At 44.3% G+C, this 12,551-nt stretch overlaps 1 protein-coding gene across 1 annotated transcript in view; it reads left to right on the forward strand.

Moving 5' to 3' along the window:
* Positions 1-12,551, forward strand: part of ADTRP (androgen dependent TFPI regulating protein) — a 72,569-nt gene that overhangs the window by 29,592 nt on the left and 30,426 nt on the right. The window contains exon 4 of the mRNA XM_019796052.2: positions 12,300-12,415. Coding sequence (XP_019651611.2) covers positions 12,300-12,415 — 116 coding nt within the window. The remainder of the gene's footprint in view (positions 1-12,299; positions 12,416-12,551) is intronic.

The raw sequence follows: 12,551 nt of genomic DNA on the forward strand, positions 1-12,551 counted from the left end.
CGATTGAGCCACCCAGGCGCCCCTGTTTACCACTTAATCCTAGCACCTCTCATAGTGCCTAGCATGAGATAGGCCCTTAATAAAGATTGTTGCATGGAAGAATGAATGAACTCTTCACCTCTTACTCTGGTAGCTTTTCTGTGCCCTTGACTGGCTCCAGATTTCCTCCTCAGGGGCAGAGTGGGGTGTACTGGGGTGAAGGGGGCATTGGAGGCAGAGAGGAAGCTTTAGGATGTCTGCCTTTAGAGTCTGTGGCTGACATTAAATGCTTTGAAACTGTGAGGTGTTCTTTTCTTCAGATAGTTATAAATGAGGAAAATTCTAGAAGGATTACTGATGCCTTGAAATACCTATGCACATTTTGGCTGTTCTGACACATGATATACTACTGACTGACTTAGGTTCAAAGAGATGCACAGAGTCATGGTAATTACATATCTTTTATTAAAGGAAAGATACTGTTTTTTCTGACTGAGACTGTGGCTCAAAGGTGGATGTTCTCTGGCAGAGATGTGTTCAGGTTTTTAGGCTTACACCTTCCTCTGTTACCACCATCATCAGATGTTAATAGGTAACTGAGTATTTGTGAAGCCAAAGAGAGTTCAAAAAAGCCATTGAATCAGGGAAGAAGATTGGGAGAGGCTGAAACTAAGAAGAATGAAGACATGACCACGTTGGAGTTAACCAGATGAAAGGAAGGTGGTCAAAGGAAAAACAAGGAGAATCTATTGAAAAAAACAGCCTCTTTCCATCTCTGTGAAAATGTGTGAAAGGCCAATTCCCCAGCCTCTTCTGACCATTTTTTTTTTAATGTTCAGTTAGCCACTGCATAGTATATCATTGGTTTTTGATGTGGTGTTCGGTGATTCATCAGTTATGTATAACACCCACGGCTCATCACAACACATGCCCTCCTTGATACCTATCACCCAGCTACCCCCGACCCCCCTCCCCTCTGAAACCCCTAGTCTGTTTCCTGGGGTCCATAGTCTCTTATGGTTCATCTCCCTCTCTGATTTCTCCCCTTTCAGATTTCCCTCTCTTCCCCTATGGTCCTCCGTACTACTGCTTATGTTCCACATATGAATGAAACCATATGGTAATTGTCTTTCTCTGCTAGACTTACTTCAATTAGTATAATCCCCTCCAGTTCCCTCCATGCAAATGGTGGGTATCCATCCTTTCTGATGGGTGAATAGTATCCCATTGTGTGTATGTACCACCACATCTTCTTTATCCATTCATCTGTTGAAGGGCATCTTGGCTCCTTCCACAGTTTGGTTATTGTGGACATTGCTGCTATGAACATTGGGGTGCATATGCCCCTTCTTTTCACTACATTTGTATCTTTGGGGTAAATACCCAGTAGTGCAGTTGCTGGGTCATAGGGTAGCTCTATTTTTAACATCTTGAGGAACCTCCATACTGTTTTCCAGAGTGGCCGTACCAGCTTGCATTCCCACCCAACATGATTTAAGAGGGTTCCCCTTTCTCCACATCCTTGCCAACATTTGTTGTTTCCTGTTTTTTAAATTTTTGCCATTCTAATTGGTGTAAGGTGGTATCTCATGGTGGTTTTGATTTGTATTTCCCTGGTGGCTAGTGATGTTGAGCATTTTTTCATGTGTCTGTTAGCCATTTGCATGTCTTCTTAGGAGAATTGTCTGTTCATGTCTTCTGCCCATTTTTTTACTGGGTTATTTGATTTTTGAGTGTTGATTTTGAGAAGTTCTTTATATATCTGGGATATCAGCCCTTTATCTGTAATGTTATTTGCAAATATCTTCTCCCATTCTGTGGATTGCCTCTTTGTTCTGTTGACTGTTTCCTTTGCTGTGCTGAAGCTTTTTATCTTGATGAAGTCCCAAAAGTTCATTTTTCTTTTGTTTCCCTTGCCTTTGGAGATGTGTCTTGAAAGAAGTTACANTCTTGATGAAGTCCCAAAAGTTCATTTTTCTTTTGTTTCCCTTGCCTTTGGAGACGTGTCTTGAAAGAAGTTACAGTGGCTGATGTCGTAGAGCTTACTGCCTATGTTCTCCTCTAGAATTTTGATGGATTCCTGTCTCACATCGAGGTCTTTCATCCATTTGGAGTTTATCTTTGTGTATGGTGTGAGAGAATGGTCAGGTTTCATTCTTTTGTATATAGCTGTCCAATTTTCCCAGCACCGCTTATTGAAGAGACTGTCTTTTTTTCCATTGGATATTTTTTCCTGATTTGTCAAAGATTAGTTGACCATAGAGTTGAGGGTCCATTGATATCTGTGCCCGTAATACCACACTGTCTTGGCGATCACAGCTTTGTAATATAGCTTGAATTCAGGCAATGTGATGTCCCCAGCTTTTTTTTTTTTTCTTTTTCATCATTCCCTTGGCGATTTGGGGTATTTTCTGGGTCCATACAAATTTTAGGATTGTTTGTTCCCGCTCTTTGAAAAATGCCAGTAGTATTTTAATAGGGATGGCACTGAAAGTGTAAATCACTCTGGGCAGGATAGACATTTTAACAATGTTTATTCTTCCAATCCGTGAGCATGGAATGTTTTTCCATCTTTTTGGTCTTCCTCGATTTATTTCATAAGTGTTCTGTAGTTTCTAGAGTATAAATCCTTTACCTCTTTTGTTAGGTTTATTCCTAGGTATACCCAGGAATAAATCCCAAACCTCTTTATTGCTGGGCTTGCGTGGTTGATAATGGATCCAACCATGAGTTTCTACTGAAGAGCAAAGAGGCTACTAATGGGGTATATTAGCATATGTATGTGAAGAGTGAACCCACAAATGTAGAACTTCACTAGAAATAGAATGAGTTATTTGGTGGCTGCCCTGGAACCTAACATTTGAACATCTCAACAGTAATCAAGAGTCTTCTTATGTTGAGGGCAGAATAAAAAAAAAAAAAGCCTCATAAAGGCAGGGGAGAGTTTAGCATTTCACTTCCTGAACTAGGAACAGATTTTACCAGTGAAAATCCAGATTTAAAGGCTAAACAAAACAAAACAAAAACCTTTGTGGGTTTTTTTCTGAGTGTGGAAACCAAAAAGTGCGGGATTATTTCAGAGGGTTATTCCAGAGAGTTCTCCTAGTTTGAGCTAGTTAGGAATAAAAGCTTGTGTGTTTTGGGCATCTCTCTCAAAACACATCTAGGAACTCATAAAAGCCACATTTTACTATTCAGTGGTGAGAAGGAATTTTGTGACCTTTTGAGAAATTTTGTTTTGTTTTTCCTAAGAAAACCACAATAAGGAAGTGAAGCAAATTTCTTGGCAGTGGGAGGATTATCTCAATGCCCCAGGCTTGCGTTCCCAAGGGTGTAAGGGGCTCTGAGCAAGCATACTGTCATCAAGGTAGCATGTAGGTTCGCAAATTTTGCACTTAGAAAGTTTTTATAATTTCTACCCACCCTTGGGGTTTGTGGAACAAATGGCAGTGGCAGCCACAGAGACATCCCCATGCTAGCCCTTCCCCAGTGCCCAGGGGCTCCAAGGTCCAAGTCTAAGATTACCATGAATAAAAGGCTGAAACCCAGAGGTACAGGGAACTGGACAAGGAACATGGGCGTCAACCTGGAAGGAAGAACAAGCAATTTGGGAACACAAGAAACAAGCTCCTGGGTGCTCATTGCCGCCTCCTTGCTTCTGAAACCAGGGATTGGGGCTTATGCCTTAGTACCGTCTCAACACTTAACACATTCAACCATATTTATCAAAAATTTTTCTTTCCTTCTTTACCTTACCTCCAGACTTTCTTCGTTGTTTTTTTTTTAAGATTTTATTTGTTTATTTGAGAGAGAGAGAAAGCACAAGCAGGGGGAGGAGCAGGCAGAGGAAGAGGGAGAAGCAGGTTCCCCACTGAGTGGGGAACCCGATGTGGGGTTTTATCCCAGGACCTTGGGATCATGACCTAAGCTGAAGGCAGACGCTTAACCGACTGTGCCACCCAGGTGCCCCACCTCCAGACTTTCTGACTGCTCCTTGTCAACTACCTCTGCAAGATGCCCTTCCTTTGCTAATTACTTAAATCAGGTATTCTCAACTGGGATTAATTTTGCTCACCAGGGACACTTGGCAATATCTGGAGAGAGTTTTGATTGTCACAAGGGGAGAGTCTGTGCTCCTGGCATCTAGGGAATAGGAGCCAAGGATGCTGCACACCGTCCTACCATGCCCCTCCTGGCCACCGCCACCTCCATGAGTGAGATCCCCTACAGTGAGCCCATGCGTCCCCCCTGCCCACCTACAGATTACCCCTAAACCAACCAAGTACTTGTGTTCGGGAAAGTCACCAGCCAGCAATTGCTGCTCTTGCAGAACAGCTGGCGAGTCCCTTTAGGAATACCCTGATGGGTCAGCAAGGGAGAGCCAGAGTCAGGAAGGAGAAATTGTGGAAACTCGTCCAGCATGGGATCAGTCATGTGGGGAGTTTGGAACTCTGCCCTGGTACTTGTGTTCGCAGGGTGCTTTCCTGCATTGCTGTTATCTCCCAGGGAGACCAGCTGCCCACACATTGCGTCCTTTATTTCCATCGTGATATGATATCTGAGGGGAGGCGATGGTGCCCTGAGACACCGTGGCTCTTAAAGCAAGAGCAGATTCTGGTGCCTCTGAAACTTTCTCTTTCTTGAAAAGAACAGTCTCCTCCCTCCAACTTGGAGCAGCTTTCTAGAGAGCTGCCCATCTGTCTATGTCTTAAAAACAAGCCTCCATGTGTGCTATCTGGAGCCAGGCACAGAAGCAGGGAGGAAGGGTGGATGACGCACTGATACAGAGGAGGGGATACAAAGAAAAGAGCGAACAAAACCCGGGGGGTTTCCACTTGGCCCCATCTCCAGACGAAGGGCCACGGCCGGCAGATCCCAAGATGAACCAAGCACGGCCTCTGCTGTTACATGTCTTGACTTCCTGCGGGCCCCCAGGCTCCTGTATGGTGGCACACCTTAATTGAGTCTGCAGTTGAGTTGCCATGATGTTGACATCCTGAGCCTGTTCCCAGTAGTCACACTTGCTCACAGGTTTTCCTGTGACCCACAACACCCACTTTCAGCATTTGGGGTGCCATCGATAGCTGGGGCAAAAGATAAGGGTGATCAGCCTGAAGAGGGATTGACGTGACCATGAGATCACTGACACAGCCTGGCACGTGGCTGCCGGTGTCAGTTGAATGTGGCCTTGGCAGCTGTCTTCTCATACCAGGACACCAGACTGTCTTCCCAGGTTAGATGGAAGACTGCCCCTTCCTCTTCTGCCCCACGCCATTGTTTCACTGATTCATTCATTAATGCCAGAAATAGTAAGTGACCAGAGTAGGTCGAGTGCTGTGTTGGGCAACTGGAGATGAACTGGGGATAGCCCTAAGCCTCCAGGGAAGGGCGCCTACTAGAGGTTTCAGGACGGCTGCAAATGCTCCCTGGAGGTAGGGATATCTACACTGAGCCCTGTAAGGCATGGGGAAGGTGGAGGAGGCTGAAGGAGGGGAGGGGCAAGTGTGTGATATATCAGTGGTGAGGGAGGGACCTGTGGGTGGAGGAGGAGTAGTTAGGGAGTGAAGGTGGGGTGAAGGCTGCAGGTAGGAGCAGTAGAGCATAGAAATAAAATGGGCAAGGTGACCCCATCATCAGGGGCTCTGCAGGGTGTATTCAGGACTTAATTCTACTGTGTAAGACATAAATTCAAATTCAGAAAATTGGTTAAATGTATTTATGAAGCAGAGAAGGAGTCCTGAAAAAGTAGGAGGGAGAGATTTGCCCTCAGAGTTTATAATCTAATGAGAATAGGAGAAAAAAACTGACCACGTAAAAATTAAACTGACAGCGTAAAAAATAAAACTGAATGTAACTAAGCACTAGAGAGTCAAGTGCAGCCCCAAAGAGCTGTGGGAAGGACAGGAGCGTGAGCATCTCGTGCGAAGGCAGCCTGTGACGTGGGTGTGGTGTGGACGTGACGTGGGCCCCAGAGGTTGCAGGAAGGGCTGGGCACTCAGCTCCCAGAAGCGGGATGGTTTCTTTGGCGAGGCTCCTTATTTGCAGGAAGGGGCTGTCACTGTTACCACTGACTAGATTCCTCCAAGCACTTAGGTCTCTGTCATCAACAGTGTAAAATACCTCCACTCCAGGCTCTAAACAGGGACAAGAATACTGGCTGTTGTCTGACTCATAATGGGAACAAAAACAAGCAGAAGCACCCAACGGGGGGGGGGAGAGGAATGGTATTTCTGGGGTCCATCTATTAGTCTGATCATCAGAAGCCTACATAATTATACAATATTATCTCCTTACTGGCAGAATCCCTTCTAGAGATTGCGTTTTACTATCTTGCCTTCAGATTTTATCAGTTTTGGAAACTAGATCTCTGAACTGTTCTGCGTCAGGGACACCACCTACTAGTGGAAAATACTAGTGGAAAAACTTGATTTCCCCAAAACACAGACCAAAAAAAAAAGGACTGTTCATTCCATCTCTCTCTTTTTACTTTGGCTGTCCAGAAACCTATTGATAAGTTTGCATCTCAGTAACAGCAGCCCAGCAAACCTCTGGTTGGCATATTTGCATTTCAGTGTTTTCCTGGGTCCTGATTTTCTTTTCTATCTTCTCATGCTAACGTGTGTGCTTTTGGTTGTAAAGCATCTTAAAGGCGTGTGGGGCTAGTTGGGAGAGAAGAATTAAAGATCTCAGTAAATGGAAAAAGGAGGCATTCTAGGGAAGGAAACGGAATGAAAGACCAGGATGAGAGCCTATTGAAACACTGCAGAAAATCAGAGGGAGAGATGAGATTAGGGAGGGAGGGTAGATGGTGGACTGAGGCAACAGGGAGCCGCCAAAAGTTTTTGAGCAGAGGTAGTAACGTGAAACATGTTTCCAGAAGGTTGGTCTAATTGCAGTGTTGAGTATGTACCAAGATAGGAAAAAGCTGAGGAGGCGATGCCGGGGAATAAAAGGCTGGGCCGTTGTGGGAAGAATTAGAAGAGAAAAGTGAATCCGGTTTGGTTATAAGACATGAAGGAATGAGTTGTAGATTATAGCAGGTGTCTAGGGCATTGTGATGGCCAAAGAGAATTAAACAAGGGCAAGGGATTTGGGTGCTTTGGAGAGGTATGAAGAGAGAGGAGGAGAACAGCAAGGGGCAAATATATTCCTGGATTGTAGGGTCCTAAGATCGCAGCTCGCTCTTCTGGCTTACCCTTAAGTGGATTGAATCTAAACAGCCACTTCTTCACCAGGCTAGTTGCTCTCAGAGCCAACTAGCTTCCTACTGGAAAAATGCTGCTTTGAGATCTTGGCCAAAATACTTATTAACCCAAAGGACAACAGTGTAGTAAGAAATCACTTAGAAACGCCCTTTAGAATATCCAGAAAGTTATCATTTAACCACCTGTTCAATTCATGTACGAGTTCATAAGTAACACCCTGCTTTTCTTCCTCAGCCCAATGGGGCATTTACTTCTCTTTCCAGTTCAGGAAAGACTATTCACATTTCTCCCAACCTTTTTTTATGAAAATTTTCAAACCAAGTGCAGTCGAAAGAATTTTACAGTGGTCTTCTGTGTTACCTGCCACTTAGAACCTACTCTTCATAGTTAACTGAATTTGCTTTATCTCAAATCTGCATCTACCGATCCATCAAGCTCATTTTATTTTTGATGTATCTCAGAGTAAATTGCAAACAGTACTACTCTTCTATGGTAAATAAGACTATTGGTTTTTAACTTCTGTTTTCTGAATTTTTCCAAGCTGTGCCAGCCCGCCCAGGTAGACCGTAAAGATCAAAGGGAAGCCTGTAGCTCTTTCTGTGGGTGGTTTATCTTCCCATCCTCCTCCCCAGGCATTTAAACATTGGCTCTTTAATTATAGTGGGGCTTCGCCTATGCACGAGAGTTTCAGGAAAGTAGAACAGGGAATTTTTACAAATCCAATCACAGTGTCCTCCAAACTCTGGTATTTGAGGCCGAAAAGACTCCTGCAGGTAGTATAGGTGGAAAAATTCATAGAAAAAGAAAAAAGACATATAAACAATACAACCCATGTCTACATTTCTGGATTTCTGAGCATCAGATGGACTTAAAGCAAAATTGTAACTGTAACAACATAGGGGTTCATGGAGAATACAGATGGTTTCTGCTTTTGGATACAAAATATTCCCAGGAAGATGTTCACTATTGTCCCAACCTGTGGGTTTTAGAGGCAGAAACTACGGTGGTGAGGAATAAGGTACAAGTTTTTAGCTGGCAAATGAATGGTAGTTAATGAAATCAGAGATGGCCTTATTGGGATTTACAAAACAATTATTACTGTGTGTTTCTACCGCATGTAGATTTTGAGCTTAAGGAACATGATCCAGCAGTGAATTAACAAGCCTGAGTATAACAGCATTCTATTAAGGTTGTTTTGCCTCCCTTTTCATGTCTGTTGTATTTACATTTATGTTTTAATTGATGTTTTGGCCATGTGTTTGCCCCTGAAGAGATTTTGTAAAGGCTTTCATGTTTTCATAAATAAAAAGTGTTATATTCCATGTATAGTAAGTAAAAAATACCCTTAATATCTTCAGAAATGAGAACTTGCTGGTGTAATAGGAGGCAAGGTTTGAGACCGAACAGAAAGTGGGTGATATTATGTAAGCTCATTATGAGAGACAGTATCTCAAGGAGAAAGTCTCTCCATGACCAGTCCAAGAAACTTGTTTCTCTTGGTCAACTCAACTCAACACAAGGGTTAGTCTGACAAGGAAAGGAAATCAAGAATAGGGGCAGAGATCATATTTTTAAATGTTATTATCTTATTTTTAAAGTGTAGAGGTTCCCTGAATTTCTTTCACTGGAGGAAATTAAGTGCTCTTGGCCCCCCGAGGATCTTAGAGATAAGAACGTGACCATCCTAGGCTTATGGATTTAGCCTTTGGAGCCTGCGTGACAGTGATGAAAAACTCTTGGCTCCATGGGTTATCTCAGGGATTAAAGCTTGCCTCTTTCACAAGAATCAAGCAAATGTATCCCGTGGTACGTTTAGCCTCAAACTAGGGAAGCTGTTTATAACAGCTACGTGCCTACTGGTATGAGGTGAGTACAAGTAAGTGCTCATTATGTTTTCCGTCACCACTCACGTGACCTTGTAAGAATGCTCTGCGGGCTGGTAAATGTCAGTACTTATGCACAAGGCTACCTTGCAACCAGGGAATCTAAAGATCATGACTGTACTAATACTTAAATCACGACTTCATTCTTCGAGTTCCATCTCCAAGATGTTCAGATGGAAGTAGGCATTACACTAAGGACAGGAGGAGAAGGCATGATTTAGTAGAAAAGGATGGGAAAAGAGCAACACTGTCCTTTTAACCAATGCATCTGGAATGAGATATTTAAAGAAAAATCTCCCCAAATGATGGCTAATTGACAAGGAAAGATAATTTGATTCCATCGTCTCCGTTCACACATACTATTGTTTCAGCCCGTGATGTTTTGTTTACTCTGGAAGGAAATATTTTACCCCCTCTGAGATAATTAATTTTTGTCAGCTTCACTGTTTATAAGGGAAACTGAGAAACTGTTAATTGAAATACAGAATGAGTCACTGTTTTCAGTAATTTTTGGCAGCATTCTAATTTGTGTCAATCCCAGCCTAATTATTAGATTTTTTGGAAGCAGAAAGCATATTTGATTTTTCTCTTACTGATTTTTTTCTTCCTTTTTTTTTTTAAAAAAAAATATGTGCTGCCTGACAAAGGTTATACCATTGATATGAACACGAGGTAAAATACCAGCACACTTGAAATACCAAGAGGTTTAATGTGTTACGCTTGGCTCTTCGCACTAGTCCAATGTTTAGAAAGTTCACAGACTGTGGTCTTCCTCCTATCCCCAGTCCCGATGAAAAAACGCTGTTCTTTTAAAAACCTTTTAGTTGGTATTAAGCCACAGTATATGGCCCGTCACTAATGACATCACTGAAGTAAACTTTCCAGAAGTCATCAGGGAGAATTCATTTGAAAATCCAATTGAATGTCACTTGCAAAGGGCAGGCTTCTAGAAGAGGTGACCAGTCATGCATTCCTGAGTTATTTGTTGTAAAAGCATTAATCACCCTGAAACTCATTTGCTTCTAATGTGAACGCACTACATTATTCCACAGGAATTCTGTTACCAATGATCATTAATGTAGAGATCTGAAGCTGCTGACTATGGGCAGGGTTAATAAAATCTGTCAGATCAATGGCCAGGAGGATAATGGGACTGTTAATGCTTNCTACATTATTCCACAGGAATTCTGTTACCAATGATCATTAATGTAGAGATCTGAAGCTGCTGACTATGGGCAGGGTTAATAAAATCTGTCAGATCAATGGCCAGGATAATGGGACTGTTAATGCTCCCTAATAGAAGTTGGATCTTCCTGGGTGTGGCAGAGTAAAGGCAGGCAGAGAGGCAGGTGGCTGTGCTGGGCAGACGGCCCCATCACTTGCCTCCCAAGGTGGCCTTTGGGTGAAAAGAGCATTGATGTCCACCACCGGGCGTTTCCAGGGCTCTGAGGCAGCACGGCTGGAAGTGTGGGCAGCAGCTGTGGACGGGGGAGGGAGCCATGGGGCGGCCACGGGGCAGCTCTGTGACCATGCTCCAGCTGCTTGCCGGCCTGCCTGCAAGCACCTGGTGCTGTGGACATCCTAGAACCTTGCTTCACCCCACTCCACACTGGGCCACCGATGAGATGAAGGACGACAGCCACAGTGATCCTCGTGGCAATCACAGCTAATGCTCACTGGAAGCTCTCAGGGGCCCCGGACTAAGCCCTTTCCATACTCTGATCTCAATCCTCAGAGCTGTACTTTCCATGACATGTGGACTATTCCCTATTTGATGACAGAGGGAGTTGAAGTTCAAACAGATTCAGTAACGGATCCAAGGTCAGGTTTGAAAGCATGTGCCCTTAATCACTATGCTCCTGTATTAGGGGGAGAGACATAGAAACTATAGCCTAAAATCAGACCAAAGAAGGTGCAGGATGTGTCAATTGGCCTACATGTCTTGCCACTTGGACATGCAACCCGTCAGTGTGTTCAGGACCAATCTTGGACAAAGTCAGTAAAAACCATGGCTTGTCTGTAAGGCTGCTCCTCGAAGCTTTGCTATTAAAATGTGGGTACCTGGGGCCTGTAAGAGGCCTCTTTGCTTTGTGCCACCCACTTGCAGCCCTGTTGGGGCCGCAGGAGGCCCTCTCTGTCCAATAATGCTCTATTATTAATATTTGTTCTTTCTTATTCCATCCCTGCCCCATAAAAACTTGCCACATTTCTTGTTATCTGAGGGTCTTGATCTCCTGCCTATCCCCTAGCTAGTTCAGGTCGAGTGGGAAGATGTTCCCTCGGGGCTGCCTCTGAGCACAACACTGACATGACTGACAGCAAAGGCCATCCAGGGCCAGCACCCAGGGCCCCAGCAACATAGCTGGGCATGGGAGCACGGTGACACAGGCTCTGTGACATTTCTAAGCCCCAGCAACTACGGTAACTGAGGTGCTGACACAGCTGTCTTGGGGCACAGGAATGGGAATGGGATGGAGTTCAGAGGTGGAGGCTAGAGATGCAAGAGGCTGCCAAGACCTGGGGAAATGAGGGGCCGGGATGAAAGAGGAATGGTAGTTGCAAATGTAAAAACTATAAAATACTAACACTATTAGATGTTCCCAGTAAGCAGTGTTCTCTGCTCACCCCACCCCCAGATCTTCCAAATACACATCATAAGTGCTAGACTACATGGCACAGGATAGAGATGCAGTCGGACTGAGTGAGAGAAATTAGCAAGAGGAAAATGCAGGGACAGCTCCGTGGAAGATTGTGTTGGCTGTGAAGAACATGAACGATTCGAATACGGGGAGAGAAGACAGTCCCCACAGAGCGTTGAGGCATGAACAAAAGTGTGAGGGTGGGAGCAAGCACACTGAGTACAAAGGGGAATGAAGGAAACAGTCTTGTTCTAGGGGAGGAGAGTGTGTGTAAGTGTGGGCGTGTAAGTGTGGGTGTGTAAGCGTGCGTGCATGTGGAAGGAGGAAGAGGAGAACGATTAGCAGGAGCAGAGAGGAGGGTAACACATTACCAAGAGCCTGGTGGCCAGACAAAGGACTTTGGGCCAACATGGCAGGCAATAGGGAGCCACTGCAGGCCCCGGGGCATCTAAGGAGCATGATCTAAGACACGTTAGGGGAAGTTTCATCTGGTAGTTGCATAAGAAGGTAGATTGGAGAGGAAAGAGACAATTAGGGGCATGGCAGGCAGCTGGGGCAGCCTGACATCATGGTTATCATTTTCTCTCCTCCAGCACACATCCATAATGCCCTTCACACTGGCTGAAGTCATCATCAGGCCGTATTGCTATCCACAGAAGAAGAAAGGTCTCACCTTGTTGGCTCTCGCTAGCCTTGCGTACATCAGCAGGTAAGCATTGCAGAGAGAACATCTACTTAGACTTTTTCCTTCAGAACTATGAGGGATACTCCTGAAGAAGCAGGCCGTTTTGTAGGAGTGCTTTTATCTTGGGTTAACAGGGACTTAACCATCACTCGCTGTTTAC

The sequence above is a fragment of the Ailuropoda melanoleuca genome, chromosome 5 (assembly GCF_002007445.2).
Source record: "Ailuropoda melanoleuca isolate Jingjing chromosome 5, ASM200744v2, whole genome shotgun sequence".
In the NCBI taxonomy this organism is placed as follows: domain Eukaryota; kingdom Metazoa; phylum Chordata; class Mammalia; order Carnivora; family Ursidae; genus Ailuropoda; species Ailuropoda melanoleuca.